The 25,686-nt window shown below is 38.7% G+C and overlaps 2 protein-coding genes across 7 annotated transcripts in view; one reads left to right on the top strand and one right to left on the bottom strand.

Annotated features, from left to right (window-relative positions):
* The first annotated feature begins 232 nt into the window (after positions 1–232).
* LOC131771335 (uncharacterized) lies at positions 233–10,223 on the top strand. Of its 2 annotated transcripts, none has more exons than XM_066173272.1 (18): positions 233–335; positions 1,165–1,291; positions 1,968–2,007; positions 2,624–2,720; positions 3,375–3,487; positions 3,648–3,851; positions 3,964–4,024; positions 4,421–4,542; positions 4,684–4,788; positions 4,933–5,046; positions 6,083–6,282; positions 6,643–6,894; positions 7,596–7,669; positions 8,026–8,078; positions 8,364–8,471; positions 8,840–8,917; positions 9,102–9,231; positions 9,832–10,223. In XM_066173272.1, exons 1-18 carry the CDS (start codon positions 239–241, stop codon positions 10,011–10,013), a joined length of 2,157 nt encoding a protein of 718 aa, XP_066029369.1. In that variant the 5' UTR covers positions 233–238; the 3' UTR covers positions 10,014–10,223. The 2 variants fall into 2 exon arrangements, with proteins under 2 accessions (XP_066029369.1, XP_058943095.2); XM_059087112.2 differs by having other exon boundaries at positions 1,162–1,291.
* A 4,443-nt stretch (positions 10,224–14,666) lies between these two features.
* Positions 14,667–25,686, bottom strand: part of LOC131771370 (uncharacterized) — a 30,706-nt gene continuing 19,686 nt past the window's right edge. For all 5 annotated transcript variants that reach the window (XM_066173254.1, XM_066173257.1, XM_066173252.1 and 2 more), the window contains 6 exons: positions 18,934–22,890; positions 18,632–18,759; positions 18,171–18,291; positions 17,588–17,670; positions 16,343–17,067; positions 14,667–16,182 (listed from right to left, as the gene is read on the bottom strand). In XM_066173254.1, coding sequence (XP_066029351.1) covers positions 17,007–17,067; positions 17,588–17,670; positions 18,171–18,291; positions 18,632–18,759; positions 18,934–22,890 — 4,350 coding nt within the window. In that variant the 3' untranslated portion in view covers positions 14,667–16,182; positions 16,343–17,006. The remainder of the gene's footprint in view (positions 16,183–16,342; positions 17,068–17,587; positions 17,671–18,170; positions 18,292–18,631; positions 18,760–18,933; positions 22,891–25,686) is intronic.

Raw genomic sequence — 25,686 nt, 5'->3', positions numbered from 1 at the left:
TTTACTCTGGAAATGCCCACTGTGTAACAACAGAAAGCTAGTTTATTTTTTAAATCGTAGCAGATGTACAATCGCTTTTATGGAGCTCAGCCTCGTCGTCTTTATTAAAATTTTAGTTTAACGCTCCAAAATATCCTTTCCCCTCCCTGGAAGGAAGAAACATTCATATCCCCTTAGGTGTGGGTTAGGGAAAGATGAAGATCTCCCATCGACCCTTGTGGTTATACACAGATCCAAGATGGCGGATGTTGTGCTTTTAAGGGTAATTCGTTCTTCTTACGGTAGAACATGGTCTGGGACTCGACTTCTCAGAACAGCAACAGCTGCTCATACAGGTAATTTCAAAATGCTCTGGTTAACTCTGGTTGAGGACCGGCCTGGAATAAAAAACAGTTATTACTACTATTATTATTGAATACGAGAGTGATCTTAGTAGTAATGAACACCCCTTAAGCAGTAGTGAAATTCAAGCCTGGAAATTTCAGGCCTGTACGGGAGTTGAACCTGTAACCTCTGCAATACCAGTGCAGTGCTCCACCGGCTGAAGTAGTGGCGAGGCGTGAGTGGCCCAGTGGTCAGAGCGCTGGACTCTGGGTTGGACGGCCCGGGTTCAAGTCCTGGATGGGGCACTACGTTGTGGCCTTAAGCAAGTCGCTTCACTCACCTTGCTTCGTCTTCTCGGATAAGACGTGAAGCCGGAGGTCCCGTCTCCTGCAGGGTTTGGGGTAGGAGACGTTAATTTCCCACGCACGAGATTACTGTGTGATGGATGTCCTCCCCTGGGTTGGGTTGGGTGGATTTCTAATACACGTACACGTTTAAACGAGAACTTCGGTACTCCTAGGTGTCACGTGTTTAAATATAAGGAATATAGTGTTCATTATTGCTATGATCATTCTGCTCAGTTCACATAAAACTAAAACTTGGACTGTATACTTTGTATACGATTTTAAAAGTTGAACGCAATCTGCATTAGTTGGATCACTTTTAAAATAATTTAACACCAAAAGCTGGTCAACTGACAGCTAAAAGGTTTCTATAGTGAGTTGTTCTTCACAATAACCTCATTTCTTTGTCTGTACAATGTTTAATTCTACATAGATTATATTTGGTTCTTTATTTCTATTTTTTACATGGCGTGGAATCATTTTCATTCTACAGCAGCCCTGAGAAAGTCCATGAGAAAATCAAATGTTACCAAGCTGAGCCTGTGTGCTTCATGTGTAAAACTCAGAAAGCTGTCTAGTCCATCAAGTGTTGCCATACCAAGTCAGGTGGTTACTGCCAAAAGGTTTGAATAGTTGTTTTCATGTATACCGTTTTGACAAATTATGTTAAAAGAAATCCATATTTATGCAATATCAAAATATTTCCTTTGGATGCCAAATACTCAGGTGGATGCGGTGATGTCATTTTTATTGTAATTTCATGTTTGTTGCTCACCCTGTGTTAGATAACCTAGACCACAAGTATTCCTTCTTTTCGGTGAATATGGAAAAAATTAGTGAAAAGAAATCAATTGACAAGATTTTTGTGAAACAAAACACCTAGCAGATGGGGTTCTTTCCAAAGCCAGTAAGCAAAATTGTGAGAACCTTTTTTCCAGTGATAAGAGCTTCAAGTGCCTCAGTCTGCTCTGGTTTTAGTCAACAAATTGCAGGTCATCAGCCATGATTAATCTGAAACGCTGACAAGCATTGACATGCATGACTTCTTGATGACAGATTTCCAGCCCATAGCCAACAATATTTTTGCACTATGAGCGCAACACAGAATTTAAACTCTTGGACTCAGTCCATAGTCCCTTGTTCAAATTGCACAATGGACTTCACTGATAAAGGGGGGACTGCTCATAGTCTATCTAGATAACCATATGAAACTTCTTTCAGTTGACCAGTTCAATGAAGAATCGCAGAAATTATAACATCATGTATGATACCTGAGCTATTGTTCTCTTTGGTTTGCAGTGCGGAAATAGAAAAATCAACAAAATACCAACCGCTTCACGTGAGTTACAGGGAATACAGAAGTAACTTTGTTATTTTCAAACAAAGCATGCAAAAGTGGAACAAATAAGAGAGAAGTGATTTCAAGTGCTAGTGTCATTTGGGCTGCTTTTTACTTAATATGTATTCACACTATTTAATTGTTTCCTATTTAATTACTTATGAAGTAAATTAGTTAGGTTGGCCTTTTCCACTCTACCCTGGTAAAAATTTCGAAGCAAAACTTAATTTTTACAATTGCTAGTAGCCTTACCATTCTAATCTGGAAAAGTTGTCCACAGATAATGGACCTTCTCTGGAGCACTTTTACAATTGGTAAAAATACTATCATGCAGTTTTATCCTTTCAGTTAAGCTTATTAAGTTTTTATAACAGTTAAGAAAGTAATCAGTCATTACGCTGTCATTGATGCATTTTCAAATTTTTCTGATATAAAGTGGATGAAAAATACTTAATCTCTTTTCCACTGTAATCAGGAAACTTTTGTTCTGTTGTAGAGTGAAAATGCCATTTCAAATAACCACTGGTGTATGTGCAGTGTGATGAAAGCTTGTTCATTAATTAATTTGATTCTTCATTTAGCATTGTATTGTTAAAATATATATCATTTGCTGCAGGCAATGCCATTCTCTGTAACACAAGGAGGAAAATGTGTTGCCCATGTGTTACTGAAGTACAAACCCAAAAGAGCTTTAGTGTTTGTGAGGGCAAAAGGTAAGTGCTTATCAAAGCAGGCACCAACAGATTTCAAGAGATTAGAATGACCACTTCACATGAGAGTTTTGCCCCTAAGCATGCATAAGGGGGTAGTTGGACAACAAATAAACAATTTGGGAATTGTAGAGGTTTTGCATTGATACCAAAATCTGGGCTTGTGTTGCCCATGGAGATGGAGATATGATTTATTTGAAATGTGCATGCCACAAAATGCTGACGTAAACTTTTACTTTAGTTCATTACCTGAAGCCTGACAGAGTTGAATTCCACACAAGTCATGTAGTTGTACTGTATGACTATACATGTACATACATGAGGATACCAAAAGGAGGAGAGAAAGGGGGGTCCCTGATTCCATTTTACATAAAAATTTTAGAAAAAATTCACCTGTCACATTTATTTTAAACAGTATTTCATGTGTCACAAATATATAAGGGAAAATTTGAAATCTAACCTTACCTTGCCTTGTTGAAAAATTCATGCATCAAGTATTAATTTTAAGCTTAATTATGCATCAAATGTAAACCCTTTGGCACCTTCATATATGTGCAATATAGAACATATTCTGCTATGATAATCCCATTTTAAAGTCTTGACATGAGCGTAACTTACACTCCTATTATATCCAAGATGTTTTCTCTGGTTTTGCAGTCCTTGCTGTGGAGCTTGCAAGAGAATTAGAGGAATATGGTCTGAAATGCTCAGTACCTACAGCTGAATATGAGACTGATTCTGACACTGAGTTGGATGGGGTAACCCCTCAGGTGTGTTTTAATACACTGTGTGTTGTTAACTTGGCATAGTATTTTGCTCTGCAATGTGAGTTCATGAAAGAACTACAAAGCGTTTGTGTATGTTTGTTTATTTACTCAATGGAAAGACTGAACATAAAGAAGCTATTCATTGTCAACTGAATCTTAACAGGAAGCTGCGCACATGTACAGTTTACATCCAGTGACCATAGACATTGATGCACAAGACATAGAGGTGATGGACAGACAGTCAGTTGGCACAGCAGTTGGGGAACAGCATTCAGCTGACATTGAGGAGGTAGACAGAGAGCCAATAGAAAGAGAGGTTGGAGATACAATGAAAATGTCAGATGATGAAGGATCATCTATACGTGTGGTAAGTGGCTGTAATCCTATCTTTCCTAAGATCCAAAATTAAATTTATTGTTTGACAAATTAGCCAATTTTATCAAAAATTAATTATTGATAAATGTTAATTATTTTTTCAGATGACAGAGGATGAAGTGCAGTCCATGGATGAATTGCTTCCTGTGGACTTGATTATCCTTGGTTAGACACTTCATAGCCTTGAATGTATTGCTGATATTTCCAATTTTTTGAAATATTTTTTTGAAATCTTCAAATATTAAAAACCTCCTTCTTTCCCAATTCAAAAAAAATAGTGTTTAGCACCCATGTCACAAACCAGTTCAAACAAGTTTACTTTTTTTTTTTTAGTTTATTGTTATTGTTTAATTTTGTTTTAAATCTATTTTAAGCCTTAATTATCTCCTTTTTCTCTCAATCTTATCACCCTCAGCCTGGCAAGTGTTTATCAGCTTTTTTACTCTCTGTTGTGTGATATGTAAAGGATTTGGGCTATCCAGAGTAACTAAATTACTGTCAAGTTTTCCCATCATGGATAGGCTGAATATAGATATTACTGACCATTAATATTACTTTCAGTTCAACAGCCCATGTCAGGGAGATCGTTCACTCTGTACTGTCTGAAAAAGACACATGCAAAAGTTAAACCACTTGACGTGGTTCTTCTTTATGGACAAAATGAAATTCCCTTCCTTAGAGAGGTAATAATTTGACAGATGATGGAGTTGTTCCTAGATCTCACCACATGTTACTTGTTGATCAACTGTTCTTCCCCTTACTTGAATGTTTGTATCATGGTGATTTATTTATTTGTTAGTTATCCTTTGATCGTTTTGTGGCAGATGCAATCTCATGTAGATGTTAAAAAGTTGGCACCGCCATCATTTCAAGGATTGTCTGTGGTGACTGAGGCGCTACCTTCACTGAGTGAAGAAGAAGACTCCATGGTATGTCACTGCTGCAAAGATATACATGTACATGTACATCTATATTATTTTCCGGGCGAGAGAAACTTATGGGAATAATAACTGTTTCCGAGATGTTCTACTCAAGACGTGTACGTTAATAGTTGATGTTGTTTTTTTCTTTAGATGACTCCTGCGAGGCACTTAATAGAGCCACCACCTCCTTCATTCACGGCAACCATTCCGCCAAAGCTCGTACCGTTTAAAGTGTTTAGTCCTCCAGTTCCTGTGCCAGTCAAGGTAGGCAACGGAAGGGGTGTAGAATGCACTTTTCATGTAGCACGTATTGATTATATGATACAATAGTAGGGCGCTTAAGGAACGAGCCGCCAGAGGGATCTTGCATACACACACTCTCCCTTATTGTTAGAAAACAAGCCGGGCTTTCGTGTAGCTTACAAAGCAGAAGTGAAAAATGCAATTGAGACCCCACTTACGCTCACCTCTATACATTGGCTACTTTCCTACCACAGCAATTTGTTTTGGCCCGGTCGGCAGTCTATATATACATTCTTGTTTTATCTTGGCACCAGCCATCTCTCCATCCTTGAAGCGGCCGTTAACCTTTTAACTCCCAAGATCTGATTGTTAATACTCCCTTCTAACTTCCCATATTTCCTTGTAAATCAGTTATGTGAATCTAGTGTTAGATCAAGACAACAACTTCTACCAGATAAGTTGGAGTTTTCTCGTTACCTGTTTGCAGGATAATGTATAGATATTATAGGCAGAAGTTCCATGTTAATCACTTCTAGGAGTTAAAGGGTTAAAACGCGACCTAACCGCGAAAGCAAGCCTGAAATGATAATTTGCTACGGTGAATAAGCATTAAGAAGTTAAGAGTAACCCGTTAAAGGAAAACGGTGATTGAACCTTTCCACTCCCGAGATCTAAATTGTTAATCTCCTTACCGTCTGTTATACAATTCTTATGATGTTATCTCGGAGGATTTGGTATTGGATCAACTAATAATCTTCTAATTGATTTAATTACTTATTCCCATCACTTGTCTGCGTGATATTGTACTGATATTGTAAGGAGAAATTCAGTCTTGGTCACTCTTGAGAGTGAAATGTTAAGATGGCTAACATGAACACGGTTTACTAATAACAGACCTAGAAAAACTTCGGCGAAATTTTTTAAGATGCACGAGTCGCGAAAACGAGCCCCTTTCTACTTTTAGCTTTCAAGCACTGTGACGAATGACAAAGCAGAGACGGTTTGCGCTGCCGTATTTCACTTTTGATAATTCATTGTTATCATGTTACTGTTACAGAGACCGGAGCGCCATGGGCTGGACGACCGCGCCCGTATCTACGTCCGTGGTGGGGGTGGTGGCCAGGGATCACCTCGCTTTGGTGGAATGGGAGGGGATGGTGGGGATGTGATTGTCAAGTGTCTTCCTTACGGTGACCTACGCCATTTTGCTATTAAAGAAAACCGACGGATCATCGCTGAACATGGCACTTCCTTTAGGTGAGAGAGTCCCTGTTGTCATTTTACCGAACCAAAAGGTTATAGGCTTCTGGTTAAATATACGCAAAGCTTCCAAGGGACTTTTTAATGAGACTAGGAGTAAGAGAGTAAGAGCAAGAGCCATGACTGCATGTTTTAAGTTTATGTCAAGTAACCTTTCTGTTTCCAAGGTATCCTGTCCTCTCTAAGGTGGTAGTGGGAGGGGGGGGGGTCATTGAGAAACCTGACGATATCCCAGGTGGAATGATATTTCTGTCATTAACTTTTCTTGTGTAACCACACTGTAAATCTGCTTTTTCAATTCCTATCGTGTAATTCAACTGACCACACTCTTAATTGCTCTCTAACTTCATTGTGTAGCATCGATGAGAGAGGCCGAAAACATCGTGGAATCCGTGGTCGTGACATAATAATCCCTGTTCCGCCTGGAACCACTTTGTCAACAGATGAAGGCAGGATTATCGGAGAACTGGAAGAACCTGGGTCCAGGATTGTTGTGGCCAAAGGCGGCCGTGGAGGTTGTGCTGTCACAGAAAACTGGGGCGGAGAGAAGGGCGATATAAACATGGTTAGATTGGAGTTGAGGCTGAAGTCTGACGTAGCCTTGGTTGGGTATGTACTGCATGTATGTACTATGATAGTGTTTCGCATTCTTCTAATTTAACCTGACACTGTTGTTTCGCACTCTTTTGTTTTTGGTTTTTAACTAGCGTCAGAACTGCCATATTTTTCTGTATAAGTGAAATCATACCCTTTAATTCTGAATAGAAATACAAGTAAATAAAGCAATTTACGTCCTCAGAACATAAAACAAACAAACAAAAAAATACAGAGTTCAGATATTTAGTGTACGGTTTGTTTGTAGATGCGTACTGACATTTATTCAACGCATGGACGAGAAAGCGTAGCCCTCTATAGTAACATGTTCTTCGATGACGTTGTCAGAATGTTACGCCCATAATCATGTTAAATGATCCACCTGCCCGCCACTCTTTTAACCCTTTGATTCCCAGAAATGATTAACATGTATCCTCTCTCTGCAATATCTGTATACTATACAGCAAACAGGTTATGAGACTACTCAAACTTATCAGTTAGAAGCTGTTATCTTGATCTAATACCAAATTCACATAGCTAATTTAGAAGGAAATGTGTAGCAGCCGGAGGAGAGAATTAACATTATGATCTTGCGAGTTAAAGAATTAACTAACTACCCAACCAACCGGCATGCCAAAACCGTTAGGGACGTTTGTGTTTTTTACATGATAACTGAAAGATGTGGTAAAGTGTCCTGGTCATTTTTCACTTGTTAGATTTCCAAATGCAGGCAAGTCCACTCTGCTAACTGCCATCAGTAATGCCAACCCAAAAATTGGAGATTACGCTTGTAAGTCACTGTTTGATTGTGAGTGATTCGTTTTACTGTAAATCAACCCGTCTACTCTGATCAGGGAGATTGTTTGTGTTTTTGTAACAACACTTTGAAAAGGATGTTTAAAGGAAGAAGTCGAGTTTTTAGCGAGCTTGATGTATCATCATTATAGGAGCGAAGCTTTTGCTGTTTCTATCCTTAGACTCTTAATGCACTCTTGAGTAATTTTCGTTTGTCGCTCCTGTCACCAAAAGGAACTTTTCCTTGATATTTGCGATAAATTGTTACAAGATGAACGAAGTGTGACGTGATTCCTTTATTGCTCATAACTGGCTTTTGCACTGGTCAAAATGTAACTTTTCCCTTCGTAGTTACGACAATGCGTCCAAGCATCGGAATGGTGGAATACACGGATCATTCTCAGGTAAAAAGAGTGGTAACCTGCCTACATTTCAATGTTGCATCTTGTTATGTCAGTCTAAAGGTGAAGAGAAACGAAAAGCGAGATAGCAGGAGTGTGAGATCCACATTGCTGTGCAAACGAAGTTCTGTACTTTTTCTTTCTTTTCAACGCTTTCAACGATAACGGGCCAAATATTGACAGGGGTGTCACTTCGGCTTATAGTGTTGGCCTTCTTTACTGTCGGAAATTCAATAGAGAAAAAAAACTGTTAGGTTCAGTGTAACTGGAAGTCTCTTCTTTTCGCAGGTTCGCGTGGCTGACCTTCCCGGATTAATAGAAGGAGCAGCAGCTAACAGGGGACTGGGTCACGCTTTTCTGAAGCACACAGAAAAAGCCAAGGCCCTGGCACTAGTTGTAAGTAACACAAGTCTGTTTAGAGATTTGATTTTAGGCATCCACTCTTGAAACTGCTGTATTCGAATATGTTTTGTTGCCCTTTAAGGGCTTCTCTGTAACAAACCGTATAACTTTTCCACCTATTTGTTGTAAAAGGATGGAAACATTATTGCTTTGAAGTTTTTTTTTTCATTGTCTCCACTTAAGCATGATGTTGTTGTAGTCTCCTTACATGAGTCGGCCCGGTCTCCCGAGATGTATTCACCACCTCCGTATTTTCTACACATTTACATTTAATAACTCATTTCGCCCCCCAACCCACCAAAATTGTACGATGGAAATGCTGTAAGGAAATATATAAATGACGGACTCTTAAATTTTGCTAGGTTGATATCGATGGCTTCCATTTCAACGATAAATTCCCTGCGAGGACAGCATTTGAAAACGTGTGCATTTTACTCAAGGTATTTACGCTATCATTAATTTTCTCCGGGTTAACCAATGACCGTCATCGTCATAATATCATCACAAATACAAGTGAATGATGGAAAGAATCAGCAAGTATGAATGTTCCAAATGTTTTTTTTTTTCGCTTAAAGGAAATTTGTTTGTCTAAAACCTATTCCTCTCCCCTCGGTGTTTGTCTAGGAGCTATTTTTGTACAAGAGAGAGTTGTTGAATCGACCAAAGATGCTTATTGTGACGAAGCTCGACCGAAAAGGGGCAATTAGCAGATTTCAGGCTTTGAAACAGCAGTTGCAGTCTATTCAAGAACAAGGTAAGCTTTCAAACGCACTTGTCGTGGTGTAAAGTAGAGTAACATGCAAGGGATATTTTAAAGGTCAATGTAAAATCGTTTTATCGACTTGAGTGACTTGGGTGAATTCTAGATTCTCTGGAGTGACACAAATGGAAGTATACAACTCTTGTTATATGCGCCCCTCGACTAAACAATGGTTTTGAAATCCTCTTACTGACTTTGTAGTTTCTCATGTTATGAAGGGCCCTTTGTACAACCCACGACAGTATAAAAAACAAACAAGCAAAAAGTTGTATGGTTATCAAGCTGGTATTTAGGCTTAAGAATAGGGAATAACCTCCTGCGAGGGCTCGAGCGCAGACCTCGAGCCAGTTTTCAGCTTGCTCATTGTATGGCCAACTCATCTGTTACGTTGAATTTAATATTAAGAATTTACAATCGTGAAGAAAAGACTGAGTATTAGCTCTGGACCAGGCTCCCACCGGGCTTTTGGTCCAGAGTTTGATACATGAGGCATGGTAAGACTATCAGTTCAGGTGTTTTTAGATGTGATGGAGCCCTCAAGTTGCTTACAATAGTGTCCCTGATTTTAATGTTTTATTTATTTTCTATTTTCAGAGACTCTCCTCTCAGTTTTGCAAGAAATTTCTTCAAACAGCCCAGCCCATCATCAAAATGCAAGCTTAATCGAATTAACGGAGGAGTTAGCGAGGACAAATTTCGAATCGGTTGTACCGTTTTCCGCTGTGACATCTTTTGGTTTTGAGGGCGTTCTGAATAAAATCAAAGAACTTATGTAGATAGGCATTAGAACAATTAAAATTTCATTACGATGAGACAAATATGTACAGATGGCATTTGAATACCTTAGATATCTTAGGGTTGATGTCTGTGTGATACCAATTCATCGGTCCTCTAAATTTTACGTTTCTGTAAGAAAACTGAGAAACACAGTTTGAGATGAAAATATAAAACCAGCTTTGAATACGAAATAAATACCACTCAGACTTGTTGTGCTTAATATTTTGAAACTAATTAACAATTATTGGATTTCTTGCTATGTAACTTGTACTATTATAGAATGTAGATATAAAATACATAGCTTGGGCAAGAAACATCAATGAGGGCGGGCTGGATGAAATGGAAGGTAAAATTTCCTTTTTCCCCCTGTAAAAGTGATTGTTTTGCCTTTCCATTCCATTTGCAGCAAGACCACGATAATATATAACATTAAATTTGAAATTCGATAAAAATTTGACATATCTGCCACACAGCATAACTTGCATTCGATAACTGTCAAACTTTTTGTGACATAAAATGAAGTGCTATGCAATACGCACTTTTTTCTCAATATCTTTGTAAAAGTGGGCTAGCTGTGCTCTCCGATCAGGAAACGCAGGAAGTAATGAGTTTTCTTTTTTTAAATTTGTGAACGTTTGATGAGAATTTCAGCATGTTACCGCAAATTGAATGAAAAGAAGATAGCTCCTTTTAAAAGTATTATTTTGAAAAGAAATTTAAAAATTTCCGCTGTTCGTCACCTGCTTTCGAAGGTGCTAGGAGTTTAAATATTTTATTTATAACTTTCACATACAATAGCGTTGACGTTCCTTATATTAAAGGAAAAAAAACGCGATTACTCAAGAATTTCGAATAAATAATATTTGAATTCGATTTATTAAAACTTTTTATTTAGTTTTCGTGAGTCTGAAAGTATGCTAGACCAACTTTCAGACTTCTTGTCCTGTAATACAATGAATAGACGGCTAGAAAGAGCGCCCTAATTTCCGAGGCATATAACTGCATGCATAAGAATTTCAAACTGTAGGTATTTGCGCTAATGAAATTTCTTCCCATCAAGCGAAATCTGATGCTGCCAACTGCCAATGTTACCTTCACTTACGAAACCACAGAGTTTATCGTGTGAGGACTTCATTAGCTTATGTAAACTTCGAAAGTCAAATATCAGTAACTTTACAAACTCTTTGGAGTCAATTAATAATTAAACACTGAAGAAAGTTCAAAAGAAACTTTTTTTACTGAACGTTACTAACGGCGTGCTCGAAAGATGGTAGGCATTTTTTGTTTTGCCGAAACAAGTATTGGTATTGAGTGTTACTCATGTCGATCCCGTCTTAACAACTGGTTATCGCGATGGTAAGCGAGTGTATTTAGAGCGGATATCGATATTTTGTCTTACTGCGAGCAAATTTTGGATATATGATCTCCCACGCATTTTAGTTCAAGCTTACTAAATACCACATACTGTTGCATTGTCTACATTATGAATGAGGTACTTACGTGCTTTTGATTGGTGCAGCAATTCCAAACAATTCAAAATTAACTTGGCAACGGATCATTAGAATGAAAGATGAGAAACATGCAGATGGCAACCTTTTCGTTGACAATAATTGTGCCTGATGCCTCGGAATAAACCAAACATGCCAAGTTAATAATATGCGGCGGAACATGCTCACTGATTTGGAGGCTGAAGACGGTTCACCGCCTTTCATGAGGATTCACTCCCTTCCAAAGACAAAAGAAGACCGTGAAAAAGCTACGAAAGACAATTCTGGTGTCGGCGGCAGCCATGTTTCGAGCCCAGTTGACATGGCTCAAGACAAAAGTCAGCACCTCTCAAACTCGTGGAGCGAAGGAAGCTGGGCTTTTCGAGCGGAAGATATCGCCGAGGAGTTCCCATCTTTAGAAGTTCGCCACGAGGCCATGAAACGAGTTTTTCAATCGCTCGAACAAGAAAATGACGGACGAACCAGTCGCTTGGAAACCTCGAGGATGCCTGATAGCGACAGAGCCAAAGTAAGTGGTTTTGACAAAGATGAAAGCGGGGACTTTTATGCCAAGCTTCAAGAAGCAGTCGAGAAAAGAGTGACTGCTAATTTTAATAGGTTGTCGCATCCTAGCATGGCAACGGTTGACGTCTTAGACGTGCCGCATGAAAACAAGCCGAAGACGGCTCCGTCTGGTGAAGATAGCACAAATGGAAAGGCCTACTTCTTTCCTGAACTTCGTAGTTTGATCGAAGACAGATTGGAGGAAACCAAAGTAGAAACACTATCGAATAGCTTGGAGCGAGAATTGGCACGTAGGCAGCAGCTCTGTAATGAGCAGGCCTTGATGTTACAGTTATTGATGAATCGGATTCAAGAATTGGAGAAGCGTCCAGTGAAGGGAAGTTCGTCTGGTCCAGTGAATGGATGGCCCCGACGGCCCCGTTCAAACTCAGGTCTGTACTGCTACACCAGCAACTTCGTCGTTGAGAAGGCGACGCAGACACCGAGTGACCTTCACGACGCAGAAGGGGTGTACGTTATGGTTGCGCGAAGCTCAGGAGCCAAAGCCAAGAAGGTACAGAAAAAATTTGTATACGGGTATCCTGAGAGGATCACAGAAGAGAAACAAGTTTCGGCGATCTTGAACAGAAAAATTGTGACGCAGCAAATCGAGTTCTTGCCGCCAATTCCTGATCCATTCGCTAAGCGAAGACCTCGAGAGGTGAAGAAAGCTGGATGGCACACGATGTGACACTGAATGCAAAATACTCACAGAATTTCTCTAATCTTTGCAAAACCGTAAGATTATTGTTTATAGAAATCAGTATGGTACATATTACATTTCTGCGAGTGTGCATGTAGTAGATCTTACACTGCTTTCAACGAGGCCCAAACATTTACCTGGCTTTTGGAGGGGTCAAAAAGTTTCTCTGCGTCACTTACAGTACATATTTCAGTTATGTCGAGGAGAGGAAGAAAAATTGGAAAATTGGCTAAGCTTACTAAGTTTATTTTCATTCAAATAATCATAAGATAATGCACCACAGTAACATTGTAAAAAATACGCTTTCTTGAATCACAGAAAAGGAAGTTATGTTGATACAAGCTTAAAGTAAAGTTTGCGAATAGATGAAGTACATCTACAATTGAAACTTTTTCGTTTACCCATTCCCTCTTTATTATGCATCTGTAAAGCTTATGCATAACTAGTATGTTCCAAAAATTAAAGTTAGTCTTGGGTAAATCCTACCATAAGAATTCCATGGTTCGTTGGGGTTGCAAATAACAATTAAGCTGGTTTACTATTGGCCAGAAACTTCCTGGTGGGTTAAAGCTTAGACTTATTTGGGTCAGTAATTTTCTTTCTTGAATTATTTTCCACCCGTTTGTTAAGGACTAACTTTATCTGCTTAACGTAGGAAGCAAGCTTTGGTTGGAGTTGCTTGTTTGAGTTGATTAAAGGAATATTTGACAGACGCTGTTTTGTTTCCAAAATGCTATACTTTTCATTACCAGTAAGGACTTTGAAAATCAGTGACTCCCGCTAACTTAACATGAAAACGTCACTCCCAAGGGAATGAGCTGACAGATCGCCTGAGGGTTTTGTGTTGGAAGATGCTGCTAATATGAAGATTGGGAAGTAAAAGGAAAATTATTCCCTAACGCGAGCTTATGGTAGCAGAAATGGCGCTACTTTAAGCGAGCTATCGAGAAGGGTGAGGCCTGCAAAATCGACTGATCACAGAACTGAAAGATCTACCTATAATCAAAGCAGTCTAGCTCTCAAACACATCTTTTGGGACGATATACCAAACTATCATGTACAAAAGAAACCAGAAACAGGCTGCACAAAGACGTAAGAGCAAATAAAAAAAAAAATACTCAAGGGTAAGGCATGCAAAATCGACTAATCACAGAACTGAAATATATGACTCTTATCAGAGCAGGCTAGCTAAAAACACTTTTCCTCAAAGACGATATATACCGCACCATCACGTATAAAAGAAACCAGAAACAAGCTGTAGGAAGACGTAGGATCAAATTTGAAAACAAGAATGACTCAAGGCTACAAAACATAAAAAAAAGAAAAAAAAAATAAGCAAACAGGGGAAAAAAAAGAATGAAGCAAATACGTAGATTTTTGGAAGAAATAATGATCACAAATGCAAAATGTTGTTGAGTGATTTGAAAGTTTATTGAACAAATGAGCGTCAAGTACATGTTGTTGAATTATATGTCATGTTACATATCTTGGACTAACTGATTAAATGTTCCAACACCTCTCCCCCTCTGCTAGACATTATTGATGCAAGACCTAGAATTATTTTGAATAAATGTCTCGTTACGCTGTTCAAGGAGGAAAAAACGTAAGGAAGTAACCTAAAAAATATTTCAGCTATAAATCATGTATATTAATAAAAATAAGACAAATACCAGCTAACAATGGTATACAATAGAGCTTGAATATATCATATCTCACGCGATCACCTATAGATAGCGTTCGCAAATTTGTTTCTTCTCACCAACACTTTTCTAAAATTTTTTAAAAGACAGCGATTACTTATTACCACGCTGGCCGTTATATTGCGCGTGTGTGCGCTCACACTTTAAAAGCTACTCGGTCATTTATCAAGCTGGGTAACACATTTCCTAATTACTCACGCGCCTCTTAAGTGGTACCTGGAACATCTAATAAAGCCTACGATGCTTTTTTTTTTGTTTTACCATGCACCGTCTTTATGTGAAGCACTTTAGCTGAAAAATAGGTTGCACAAAAAATGAAAAGCGCTCATAAAATTTGATCCTTCTTAAAACGAAATTTCACTTACGCTTTTCATTAAAGTTTATCATGCATTGAGTCTATTTTGAGACTTCTAATCTATTCATCATGCCAGGTAATACACTGCTTAATTGCTAGTAAAATATTGATAGCGTTCATATATGTTTCTTCTGAAACACTTCTTGTACGTTACCTGAAACATCTAATAAAGCCTACGATTTTTTTTACCGTGCACTGTCTTTATGTAGAGTACTTTGGCTAAAAAAGTGGCACTAAAAGTGAAAAGTGCTCATAAAATTTGATCCTTCTTGAAACGAAATTTCACTTACACTTTTCATGAAAGTTTACCTATGCACAGCGTCTATTTTGACACTACTTTTCTATTCATCACGCCGGGTAATGTACTGCTTAATTACTAGTAAATATTTAGATAGCGTTCACGGAATGTTTCTTCTCGAACAAAATTAAACTCACGTAATTCTTATACGGTAACTGAAACGTCAAATAAAGTCTACGATTATTTATTACCACGCTATTTTATATGTAGAGTAACATTGCCAATAAAATGCATTTTAGCGAATATTAATTTGTTCCTTCTTAAAACGAAATTTCATTCGCGCCATCTTAAACTGTTACCTGTATATTGCGCTCACTCGAGACTACCTACTTCTTACTGATTGGAAATAGATGGAAATAACGGTTATAATTTTTTTTTTCTTCTGAAAACGAAGTTTTGGTCATGCGGCCTTTAGGAGGTCACTGATACATCAAGTAAAGCTTACGATTACTTCTTGTTACCAAGGTGATTGGTACGTTCCGCATTTACTGAGAATTTTTTAGCTAATACAATACGTCTCACAGAATACAAAGACGCTGACGAAATTTATTCCTTCTGAAAACCAAATTTCACTCGCGCTCTTATGATGTGGTTACTTATACATATACATTTGTGGTTTTTCTACGACTACCTTTTTGAGGAGGGTAGTATGATTCATGTATACTAATTCATAGCAGTCTTACTAAAAATACTTGAAGCAAAGTACATTGCGTGAACTCTAAGTCCACTTTGCAACATGCCAGGTAATGTTTCGTATATGCAAATTATTTTTATTATCGGTTATTTCTTAAGCTGCCTCTGATAGATCATTCTTAGGTCGATTTACGCTGACTCCTATTTTTCAATTGAATATTATGGTAACTATGAACTCTCTGTCAACCAAGTGTCTTAATGAACTTGAATCAAACTTCAGTCGAACATACCGTTTGCCATTATACCAGTATGTCATCGTAATTGTCATTTTTTTTTTTACAGTAACTGGTCATTAAACTTTCCTTCCTCAGTCAGCAATATTTGATCTAATTACAGTACCTGTAAAATTCATTCTTGTGAACTGCCGTCTGCGAAAAGAATAACAACAAATGATTACTGCAGGCGTATGCTATACTTAGTCAAACAAGAGAACCGAAGTAAAGCTATTACCCCAACACCAACAATACAAACCCTGCTATAACGCTAAGGAGGTCCAAACCCTTCAAAAAACGCTAGTTAAGAACTTACCAGGAAATGAATCCCTGAAGTGTGTGTGTAACAGCTCATTAGGCTTCTCCTCTGCTATACAGCTGCATTGTGGTCAGTGGAAATCATTCGGTTACTCCAAAACAGTCTGGTCTATTATCATAAGAAGTGACGACACCTAAACGGCTTAGACTGAACTAATGTTTTTGGTTTTTTTTCCCTCTAATCGTTACATGTTTGTTTGCTGGTTTTGGTTCTAATATAAGTATGATTTTGGTTTCTTTCCTAGTTTTTGGCTGTTTGTTTGTTTGCTTTTTAATTTTATTTTACTTAAAAACCCAACGGGTACGCATATATAATCGTACCTGTATACTTCCTGGTTCAAAGTCTGTTCGCGGGTGAAAATTTGCTCAAGTTTTAAACTAGTTACACCTCATCTCAAAGAAAAAATAATGGAAGCTGAAAGAAGGCAAAGAAAAGTAATTCACTGATTTAAGGATGACTTTGTCTTAATAAACTTTACCTACTCAATAACCTATTCCTGAAATCGAGAATTTCTAGATTTCGATCAATTTTAGGGCTTGAGATATTCTGAAAATTTACCATGTAACGAATCATACTGTCCAAACTATCCCTCAAAATTTTTATCGTCACTTCTAATGGTGAATAATTTGCTCTAAAATTAACTTCGTTGGTAGAAAACTTCTTATTGAGTACTGTTTTGGAGTTGACCGAATAGCGGATGGCGGCAAATGGGACATGTGCGGCTGTGGAAAAAGAAATAATAGTTGAGGGTAAGAAATGCTGCTTGATTTTAAATCCCCCTACATCTCTGACACAGCAAAGCTAGCTGATGGGCGGGATGAATTAGCTCTCAAAGGTAAGACTCGAAAGATGCAACACTGAAAATAAAAAAAATTTAAAAAAAAACACTTTTGAGCACTTTTCCTATAAAGCGTGGTCAAGCCCTGCCCAGTCGCGATTAAATTTGAATAAAATTAAACAGTATTTTCCTTTACGATACTGATTCGAAAATTGCTGTCTTTTAGTAATATCACTTGACTTGGGCTAAAGATTTGCAATCAGTGAAGTCGATAAATAATTTAAAGAAAACTTTTTATGCCAAAAGGATTACGAAAGGATGGAAGCTTTTACCTAAGATCAGTAGGAAAAATTTAGTCAAGGAATGTTCACAAGCACGAAACTCGCCAATTGTGGCAAAACAAGTCACCAGAGAAAACTACAGTGTTATTTTCAGATGTGTGTGAGGTTTCAAGAAATACATACACGCCATTTTGTATCATCGCAATGGCACAGTCCTTATGAACCTTGTGAGAGCAGGGCAGAATTTGACAACCACTGAAGGCGTCCTGTGACAAGAGCAAAGAAAAATGTATCAATATAGGTTTTACTAGGACGAAGTGAAAGGATAGAGGCTAGATCAAAATGTCACTGCTTTAAGAGCTATTCCTTAAATTTTGAAATTTGTGAAATGGATGAGATAGTAAGCTGTCTCCAGTTCTCCCAGCTCGTTCATGTTTCCTTAACGCTACGCTAACATGGTAAAAGGTTATGTGTGGCTAAATGTAACTTTTATGAATATTTGTTCAGGCCATGATCGAGTTTTTGAAAAATTGGTATATGTTTTGAGGCATATATGACGTATTAAAAATTAAATATAATGGTAAATATTGGAATTACACATTAAGTTAAGTTAAACTTAATTGGAAATTAATTGCTTCAAGAAGCATAAGAAAAGTACAAGAAAAGGTCATTCCTACAACCACATGACTTTTTTGATTACGAATATACTAGTTAAGATTCCTAACACTTAGGGCAGTAATTCATCCATCGAGCAAAACTACCTCACCTCGAGACATATACAGCATTCATCATGTCCCGAATCAGGTCTGCACTTATGTTTTCCTTCAAGACGTTTGTCCAGGCATACGTTACAAACATCACAGTGGAAGGACCTGTCTCTATGGATTCTATCAAAACACTCAAAGTTAGCAATAGGGAGTCGAATTTGTTACTTTTACTCGCGCAAGTTTGGTAGCCGATCGTATTAAACGGCCTAAACTGGTCAAAATAACAGAACCTCATGCAGATTTCCGTAGAATGTTAGAGGTGTTGCTTCCCAACCCCTCCAATTAAATACCACTTTGTAGCCAAGTATCAGTATGCTTCTAAATATTACACAATTGGTTGAGGTGATACTCCAATTGTCTCAAGTCGGAGATAGGACCATATCTTGTAGATCCTCCAAATCTCTAATTTTTCTCATTTTTTAGGTCCATAAGTCATGCAAAAATGGCTTAATCATCTTACCTACAGATACCACATTTTTCGCAGTGGAAGGGATTTTTATCCACGGAGGTATAATGGCGACATGTTGGGCAGAAATACTCAGACATGATTGCGTTGCAGCCGCCACATTTCTGGCCATTTTCGTCGATCTGAAAACAATGAAAGAAACAAGGATGTAATAGCATCTTTTTTTCGTGCGAGACTTTAGGGTCTATCAGCTGTTCTTTTTTGAGATTAGCCTGTATCAGGGTAAGGTGTTATTACTCTAGATACCTTATCTTAACATGAAAGCAAAGGCAGAGGATCATAAACAAAAATCTCACCTCTTGTTCGTGATAGCAGATAGTACATCGTATGTGTGTGGCATTAACTGCTCTTGCCTGATCCTCACTACAATCTGATTCGTTGTGGCAGCGGTGGCAAGGGAAGAACTTTCCACAGCAGGGAAACCGGACCAAGCATCGCCGTTGATAATGACTGCAAACAGGGCGTGGACTCTCTTGTACAGGTATTGCCATGGGTTGCTGCTCAGCTTCTACAGTCGTTTCATTTGATGGGGTAGATTCTCCTTGAGTGTTCGTCTCATGAATTCGTTGTGTTATGACTGCTTCTGCTCCTCCCATATCGCCTGTTTCTTCCTGTATGCCTGTCTTTTCGACTGTCTGGTTTGCAGGATCATTTTCCCTCGCGCCCGTAGCATTTAAGGCAACAAGCCGGATAGTTTTGGCCATTATGTTTTGAAGGTATCGAAAATTGGCGGTCAATGAATTTTCTGTCCATGAATGCTCGTTCTCGCTCATTGATAGTGAGTTACCCACACTGATGGAGTAGTCATTTGCCATTGAAGCCATGTCATTGTAAGCACATGCCGATCCACACTTACTGAAGAGTTTCTCCCGATTAGCTTCAAAAGATTTTGGCAGCGATGTTGGATTTGACTCGTTTGTCCTCGCAGCAAAGCATTGACTCCGCAGCAACGTATCTTTACAGGACTCTGATGGAAAATGCCAGCTTTCTTTTTCCTTTCCGTTTGGTGGCGATAAAGGCGCTAAGGTGTTATTTATAGGAATAACCTTATCACATCTATTGGCTTTATCGCGTGGAATGAACTCTTCCTTGTCGTATGACTTTTGATCTTTGCTATTGAAGACTTGGTCCTGAGCATTAAATGAAAAGCACTCCTGTTCGTAGTCTTCTTGCCACAGACAGTCTGATGAAGCATGATTATAGTTGCCACCATTTTGAAACGGAAGCAGTAGGCTACTCTCTTTGACGTGACGTGCCAGAAAAACAGGATCTAAGCCAGGTATTAATCTTTCGAGGTCAGAGTTAGCTGACATTGGATTTTTAATGCTGGGCCAAGGTAAGGGGGTTTTAGCGTTGACTGTTAATCTTTGTTTGGGTCTTGCTCCTCCATTGCCCGAGTAAGACTGAAAGAAGTTACTCTTAGGTTCAAGAGGATATCTTGATTCGCAAAGCGGATGTCTATCTGTATGAGACTCGTTTTCACTACCTAAAGTTACACTTTCATACTTTACGCTGGTTTTGAACTTCTCGTCGCTATGAAAGTCCTTGTGAAGATTTTGTGTGAGTGCTGGTCCATCTACAGTATCAACATTATTGATAAGGTCTTCACGACTTCCGCCGTCAGCAACAACATTGCCCCCATGACACATCGATCCGGAGGTGGTTTCATGGCGGTTTGAAAAGGTGGCTTGTGACCTAAAATGTATCTGTCCGTGAGGATCCATTAGCTTCACTGCTCCTACGCTTTGCTTCAAAGATCGCGTTTCATTTTCTTCTTTTAGGTTGGGCCCGTCTACAGCATCCGTCTTTCTTAAAAGATCTACCACGTTATTTTGACTTCTACCGGTATCCTTGTTCTTGGTTCCATCAGGTAAAACGTCTTCATAAAGTGGCTCGAATATTCTTTCTGCTGTCATCTCGTCATAATCGGGACAAGAAGTGCCATCCTTTTCTGGTGTATTGGATTTGTTTGCTATGATTTCCACTCCACTTCGTTCCCTGTCTTCCATAAGGTGTTCTTTTCTAATTTCCAATTTATTTACACCAGGCTTCGTTTGTCTTTGATCAACTGCTATTGCATCTTGTACCTCGTCGTTAGGCATGCCTACCATAGCATGAATATCTTTGTAACAGTTTTTTTCGAGTACTGATCCATCAACAACAACAGCGTTTTTGTTAAGGTCCTCGTGGCTTTCGCCGTCAGCAACAACATCACCCCCTTGACACAAGGACATGGTGGTACTTTCGTTGTGGTTTGAGATGGTGGCTCTTGACTTGGAATGTATCTGTCCATAAGGATAGGTTGGTTCTCTTTTTTTCACAGAATGCATTCCATTTTCCACTTTTAGGTTTGACCCATCCACAGCATCCGTCTCTCTTAAAAGATCCACCACGTTCTTTTGGCTTCCACTAGTACTTTTGTTCATGGATCCATCTAGTAAAACGTCTTCAAGAAGTGGCTTGAATATTCTCGCTGAGGTCATCTCGTCATTATCGGGACGCTTTTCTGGCGTATTGGATTTATTTCCCATGATTTCGACCCCACTTCGTTCCCTGTCTTCCACAAGGTGTTGTTCTCTAATTTCCAATTCATTTACACCAGGCTTCGTTTGTCTTTGATCAACTCCTATAGCATCTTGTACCTCGTGGTTAGGTATGACAACAGAGGCATGAATGTCCTTGTGATAATTTTGTACGAGTACTGATCCATCAACAGCAACAGCGTTTTTGTTGAGGTCCTCGTGGCTTTCGCCGTAAGCGACAACATTACCCCCTTGACACAAGTATCTGGTGGTACTTTCATTGTGGATTGAAATGGTGGCTTTTGACTTGGAATGTATCTGTCCGTAAGGATAGGTTGGTTCTCTTTTTTTCACAGAATGCATTTCATTTTCCTCTTTTAGGTTTAGCTCATCCACAGCATCCGTCTCTTTCAAAAGATCCACCAAGTTCTTTTGGCTTCCACTGGTATCTTTGTTCATGGATGCATCTGGTAAAACGTCTCCAGTAAGTGGGCCAAATGTTTTCCCTGTCGCCTTGTCGTCATAATCGGAACAAGGAGTTTCTTGCTTTTCCGGTGTATTGCCCTTATTTCCTCTGATTTCCACCTCATTTCGTTCACTTTCTTCCTCAGGGAGCTGTTTTCTACTTTTAAATTTATTTCCGCTGGGCTTCGTGTGTTTTTGCCCGTCATGATCAACTCCTATAGTGCCTTGTACCTCTTGGTTAGGTGAGGTCTCCCTGTTGGTTTTGATAGCTTTTTGCTGACCTGCGTGAATATCATTTCTCGCTGTCTCTACGTTCGTAATGTACGTCTCTCTTTCCAAAAGGCAAGAGTTGTCGTTTTCATTAGAAGCTGTGAAGCAGTATTCTTTTTCCAGCGTTGTTTTAGGCAAGCGGCCTCTTACTTCCTCTGAAAGTCTACATTTTGGATGCATTTCTAAATCGTTAGGATCTTTTACGTTGTATAGGGCTGGACATTGTGGAAGTTGATGTATTTTGATCGGTTTGTCTTCTTCCTTTGCTGTCTTGCCGTCATGTGAACTAATTCTTTGGCTATTTTCATTTCTGACACTCCTGGAAATGGGGTTTCCGCTTGGTGTCTGGGCCTCTAAGTTTTGATGCAGAACCTCCAAATTACCACAACTGCTACCATTTTGGCTTGACTGTAATTTTGAAACATTAGTTACTTCTGCTCTGTTTGATTGAATTGAATCGTCTTTTTCGGAGTTTAGTTGCTTTTTCTTCAGGCTTTCTTGTAGGTCAGCCATTAAAGAGCGTCTTGATTTTCTATCTTCTTCAAATAGACGTTTCCCCTCCAACATCTCACAAAGATCTGCTCTGAGCATGGATTCTTCCTCATGGTTTCTCGTGCTTACCTCAACAGTGGTACAATCATGAGCGTTCAATGTAAGACCCTCGTTATTTTCGCTTCTTTCTGAACTCTCTGTCAGATGCTGAAGTGAAGTGTTTTCCTGGTCTTCCCGATTTTGAGAGGAAGCAGTTAGACATCTTGTGTCATCGTCACCCAGATCCACAAAACTTACATCGTGCCTCTTGGAAAGGTATTCCTGGTCGTCTAGACTTCCATGAGCATTATGACATTGACTAGAATCCGCCAAACAGATGTCATCGTCAGTCAATGGACTCTCCACGCTGTAGAGCAGTTGTGATATCTGGCTGACAGCCCTGAGACAATCTAGAACTTTCTCTCTTGTTTGTTGTTGCCTGTATTCCAATTCAGATGTATCAACCTGAAAATAAATTTTATTTGCATGGTAAATACTAAATTTGTTTGTGCAGAACACATCACTGTTAGGAGGTAAATATGAAAAAATATGAATGTGATTTAAATCAACTTTTTAACGCTTGTATTCCTGTTGATTATCAACAACGGCCTTGTTTAATCATTAGATGATGTAAGCATTGCAGTTTTTGTCTCTTCGGTGTTCATTAGAGTGGGTATGACGAGTATAGGTATGACACTTCCATAATTCTATTATTCAAGCCGGCTCAATTTGGAATACGTTTGAGACAATGATAAGGCTTAAGTTTGCTCTTCTTCTATGTGACTTCTTGTTTAAGAATATTCAAACATTCCATACCGAATACTTTACGATGGAAATAGCAGCTGAAGTATAAATCATATTTTGACCTGTTGTTGATTACAAGCCGTGCGATGTAACGCCAATAAAGAATTTGAACTAAAATGAGCGAAGCCTGAAAAACTGAGTCATAAAGGCTCCGACGGGAATCGAACCCGTGCCTCCCGGTCGGACGCTTCTACCAACTAAGCTACAGAGCCATACTTCACAATTTTTCTCGGCTTCTATTTTCTCAAATTTTCTTCAACTTGTAAATTCTAATTTGAAAATTAAAATTTTTTAGATACAGCTTTATACAAAGGACGGAAATATGATTAATTTCAGGCTGCGATTTCTGCAATAATTTTTGTTGCATTGCCTTCCAAGTGCCTTAACTACTTACCACCTGAACAATTTCATTGGTGATTTTGAGGATTCCTTTTAGTAATAATGAGTTCCTATTTGAGGACGTCATTTTTGGAGAAGTGCTTTTAACATGCATATTGTTAAAAGACAAAATCGGCATCTAGCAAGAATTTTCTTCATATGTGTTTGTAACTTATTTCAGTGTTGGAAATATGAATGGAAATAGCATATTAGCATAAGCTATTCAGTTAAAAAATATTGTACACAGTTGATGATTTCCTATTTCGATGGCGGTCTTACTTTGTAAGTAGAATCATTATCTTTTCTTTCTAGGCGAAAATAGTCCATTTAACTCCAAAAAAGTTTGTATTAAGTTGTTAGCGATTATGGCATATTCTCCTATCGCGAATTTGACATGAAAGTAGGTGTTCAATTTCTACGGTATATGGAACTTGCCGCGAAATATGTCAATTATCTTGCGGTAAGATATATTTCAATTATGATAATCCGCTTGATGAATAAGAGAGTAATTTGAACGGGTAGAAGTTAATCTCGCACAGGAATTTCCTGGAAACTCCTCCTTCCTATACTTTCGGTTCTTTTCAGGCTCGTTTTTAGATTAATATCATGTCAAACTCCCGATCAAGAAAGTAATGCTTAATTTTTAATTTCGCATGTTTAACACCTCTTTCTGAAAGGTGACTTAGGGTGTAAACAACCTGTACTTTTCATCTTCGGCACAGAATTTATAATCAGTTCATTTATATAGACGGCAGGTTGTTCTTTTGGGGGCGGTACCTTGGGTACGCCCTTTCTTCCTCGAATTCTCCATTTATTCTGTTGTTCTGTAACAAACTTCAAGGGTTATTTCCTCTCTAGTTATCTTTTTCAGTGTTCTTCTAATCTATGCAATGGGTCGTTTATAATTTTTATATTATCGATCTTGTTTTTGTTTTGGTTGATCTTAACCGCATAAGTATGAAATTCTAGGCAGAAAGTCGTTTTGGAAAGAGTCAACAAACCGAAGGTAAACACTTAGTATACAGGAACTGTTTCACGTAATTCAACATGATTCGCTAGTGAGGTGAGAAATAGTGACGTCGATCACTTTTTTACAGAGAGTAAAGTTAGTCCCCTTTCTAGCATGTTAAATTGAGTTTTTAAGAAAAAAATTAAAGAAAGTATTGAAGGAACGTGGGAAACCATTATTCTTGTTGTCATCATCCTCAAATGCCAAGAAAAGTATTCTTTAGGCATGACTGATATCAAATATCAATTAACTAATATCAAAAAGGGAGAAGATTGAATAGGTTTTACACCTAAACCAACGGAAACCACATCTCTTTACGCTTCTTTGTATCGGAACTTTTCAAGATTCCAACAGGCGTAGTTACAAAATTCGTCGGAGAAATTAGTATTTTGCAATCTACACTTTGGCAGTTCGTGCATGCCTATCCCGCGATACATTTCGCATTTTCGATCAAGAAACCAGCGTCATTGCGATGTGTTTCGCAAAATTACACACTCTACGTCTGCAAAATACAAGTCTCATCCTAGTTCTGGTGATCTTGAGTCCTAATAGCCACATCCGAATCTAACAATACCAATTATGCCATGAGCTCTCCTCAATATCTTCTTTGGGTTTGAGGGCTTGTAGCCCAACAATTCGGGCGCGAACTGTCCCCTTAGGAGTGGTTTGGTAAGATCGGTATATCATCCACTGGGTTCACAGGTTGATATGTTAGTGAAATTGAGTCTAGAAGGCGTAATATCTGTCCTCAACACTTCGTCGATAATATCAGCGTTGCTTTAAATCGCGTACCTCGTTCATTTCGCTGCCGTAATCATCTCTACGTGTGCTCCACCAAAGTGCGGTATAAAGGAGGGGGGGGGGGAGGAGAGGGGTTGAGGGGGATCAATTTCCATCTCGCTTCTTCAGTTACCATCACTTTCGTCAAACACTATGTAAGTTTTAGATAAGGCTCCCTCTGGTCGCACAACAGGAAATGAATTAAGTATCACTTTCAATTAGTATCAAGTATCAAGTATCAATTTCACGAACGCAGCCCCTCATAGTATTAGCTGATGCTGTTTGAGTAA

Source organism: Pocillopora verrucosa, chromosome 10 (genome assembly GCF_036669915.1).
Source record: "Pocillopora verrucosa isolate sample1 chromosome 10, ASM3666991v2, whole genome shotgun sequence".
In the NCBI taxonomy this organism is placed as follows: Eukaryota; Metazoa; Cnidaria; class Anthozoa; order Scleractinia; family Pocilloporidae; genus Pocillopora; species Pocillopora verrucosa.
This window is presented reverse-complemented; position numbering and strand designations above follow the sequence as displayed.

Excerpts from the sequence above, each read along its gene's own strand:
- LOC131771335 (XM_059087112.2), top strand. The coding sequence starts at position 239 with ATGGCGGATGTTGTGCTTTTAAGGGTAATTCGTTCTTCTTACGGTAGA. Across the intron at positions 4,789-4,932 it reads GTGAAGAAGAAGACTCCATG|ATGACTCCTGCGAGGCACTT; the intron begins GTATGTCACTGC and ends TTTTTTCTTTAG. Across the intron at positions 8,918-9,101 it reads ACGTGTGCATTTTACTCAAG|GAGCTATTTTTGTACAAGAG; the intron begins GTATTTACGCTA and ends GTGTTTGTCTAG.